This window comes from Carlito syrichta, unplaced genomic scaffold, assembly GCF_000164805.1.
Source record: "Carlito syrichta isolate Samal-C Ts95f unplaced genomic scaffold, Tarsius_syrichta-2.0.1 Scaffold130551, whole genome shotgun sequence".
Taxonomy (NCBI): Eukaryota; Metazoa; Chordata; class Mammalia; order Primates; family Tarsiidae; genus Carlito; species Carlito syrichta.
In genome coordinates this window covers 14,170-16,450 of record NW_007074647.1, presented here as the reverse complement: position 1 = coordinate 16,450, position 2,281 = coordinate 14,170, and the positions used below count along the sequence as shown (strand labels likewise).

Here is a 2,281-nt window from a genome sequence, read left to right as displayed (position 1 = left end):
CGCCTCCCACCTGCAGAAGCTTCTCGGCCGTCGGCCTCTTCTTGGGGTTCTTGGTCAGCGCCAGCTTGAGGAAGTGATGGAAGTTCTGAGTCCTAGGGGGCACAAGAGCCCCCCACCCCCAGATCCAGGTTAGCCCCCGTCATCCCTCCAGGAGTGTACTGGGCTTGCCCAGGAAGGAGCCCGCCGTGACCCAGCGGCCCCCTGCCATCGGAACCCCTGTCCACAAGGGGTGACCCCCAGAGGGGGACCAGGCCCCTTGCTCAGCTGATCAGCCGAGGCCCAGAGCGGGCAGGGTTCCCCAGGCTGCCCATGTGGCCCCCACCGAGGCTGACCCTCCCCCACAGGACCTGGCAGAAAAGGGGAGACAGCAGGGGCCCTCACCAGCGAGTCTTGTCTCTCAGCTTGGGGGGCTGGAAATTGCTCTTGGACATGAGCATCAGGGCCCTGTGGAGGGTGCAAGGTCAGGGCTGAGGGGCCGCTGGGCAGGGGCTGGGCGAGGGGCAAGGCTTGGGCTGACCTCATTGGGTGCAGGTGGAACAGAGGAGGCTGCAGCTCGCCCAGCTCGATGGCGGTGATGCCCAGGGCCCAGACGTCACACAGCTCATTGTAGCCGCCTTTGCGCTCCACGGCGGCCACCTCTGGTGCCATCCTAGAGGTGGGGTCACAGAGGTGATGGCCAGGTGCCCCCCCTGCGGCCCTGGACCCCCTCAGTTCCAGACCCCAATAAGCCTCACCAGTAAGGAGTCCCAATGAAAGACCTCCTCTTGGCCACAGATGCTGTCAGCTCACCCGACACCCCAAAGTCAGCTGCGGGGAGAAACAGCCACTCCCGCCGGCCCTCAGGCTGCCATTTGCTGTCCCACCCCCCAGGGCTCAGGTTCAGGAAGCACCTGGCAGGGCTCAGATGGGCAGGCGGCCCAGGTCGGCCACAGCGGCTGCAGGCCCCAGGCAAGCCAGGTCCATCTCCAGAGAGAAGGCAGCCACCCTCAGTCCCTGACCCGGGGCCCGGTCCCATGTCAGATTCCTCACACACCCGACCTCGTCCGACTTCTAACAGGAAGGGAACACTGGCACGTTTTTTAAAATGGAGAAACTGAGACCCGGGCAGCAGAGTAACCTGCCCAAGGATCCCCAGCACTTGAGTCCGGGTTCTCTCGAAGACTCCCAGGGCTCCCAGAGCCCTCATCCTGACTGGGTCCCAGAGTACTGACCCAGCTTGACGTCTCCCTGGAGAGTGAGGAGAAGGTTGGCTCCCTGTGGGAATAGAGGAGAGACAACCCCGCCTGAAGCTCCCAGAGCCGCTGTCTCCCTCCCACGCTGCCCTGGCCAGACGCCTACCTTGATGTCTCTGTGGATCTTCCCCTGAGAGTGCAAGTGGTGGAGCCCCTGGGGACAAGGAGGAGTCCCTGAAGGCACTGTCCCACCTCCCCTGAGCCCCCTCTCAGGACGGGGCCCCCCACCCAAGCCGCTTCCTCCTCCCCTCTCCCCAAACAGGAAGTGGCTGAGCCAAGAGGGAAACGACTGCTTCCGGCATCAGGGCCGGGGCCCCTTGCCCCCTTCCCCCCCCAGGGCCCGCAGGCCCTCGGGCCACCCCACCCACTCCACACACTGGTCAGCTGGGCTCTCCGCCCGCAACTCCTGGGGATGGGGGGGCGGTGAGCGCCTTGCAGACCCAGCTACCTTCAGCGCCTCTCGGCAGACGTAGGCAATCTGCCGTTCCTCCAGGGGCCCGGTGGCTGAAATGGAAAGGGTGGAGGCTGGCACGGGGGTCTGGGGAACAGGCCGACCCTCCCAGGCCACCCTGAATTGGGGAGGCAGCAAGCACTGCTCAGTGAGAGGGGTGTTGGCCCCATGTCCTGCCAAATCAGTCTGGATGCTGAGGCCAGAGAGGGACAGCGTTTCCCTCAAGGTCACACAGCTAGTCAAGAGTGGAGAGAAGCCCAAGTCCAGGGCCCAGACTCCCTCTCCTGCCCCGAGTTTTAGGGGGGTGGGGGAGGCTGTGGCCCTCTGGGCCCTGGAGCCCCGGCCCTCACCGTGGTAAATCTCCTGCAGGGACCCCCCTCCGCAGAACTCCATGCAGATCCACAAGCGGTCATTTCTGGGGGGACACAGAGCTGGGGTGGGCACGCGGCAGGCCGCACGGGGCTGCCCGGGGGCGGGAGGACAGCGCGGCCTCACCTGAGGTAGCTGCCGATGTAGGCCACCACGTTGGGGTGGCGGCATTCGCGCAGGATGGTGATTTCCTGCTGGAGGGAGCTGATGTCGTCCCCTGGGAAGGAAG

General features: G+C 65.3%; 1 protein-coding gene across 1 annotated transcript in view; it reads right to left on the bottom strand.

Annotated features, from left to right (window-relative positions):
* MAP4K2 (mitogen-activated protein kinase kinase kinase kinase 2) overlaps positions 1-2,281 on the bottom strand; it is a 16,082-nt gene that overhangs the window by 12,067 nt on the left and 1,734 nt on the right. Inside the window, exons 2-10 of the mRNA XM_021708071.1 lie at positions 2,179-2,269; positions 2,034-2,098; positions 1,681-1,736; positions 1,339-1,386; positions 1,212-1,254; positions 735-807; positions 518-649; positions 382-444; positions 11-92 (exon numbers count right to left, since the gene is read on the bottom strand). Coding sequence (XP_021563746.1) covers positions 11-92; positions 382-444; positions 518-649; positions 735-807; positions 1,212-1,254; positions 1,339-1,386; positions 1,681-1,736; positions 2,034-2,098; positions 2,179-2,269 — 653 coding nt within the window. The remainder of the gene's footprint in view (positions 1-10; positions 93-381; positions 445-517; positions 650-734; positions 808-1,211; positions 1,255-1,338; positions 1,387-1,680; positions 1,737-2,033; positions 2,099-2,178; positions 2,270-2,281) is intronic.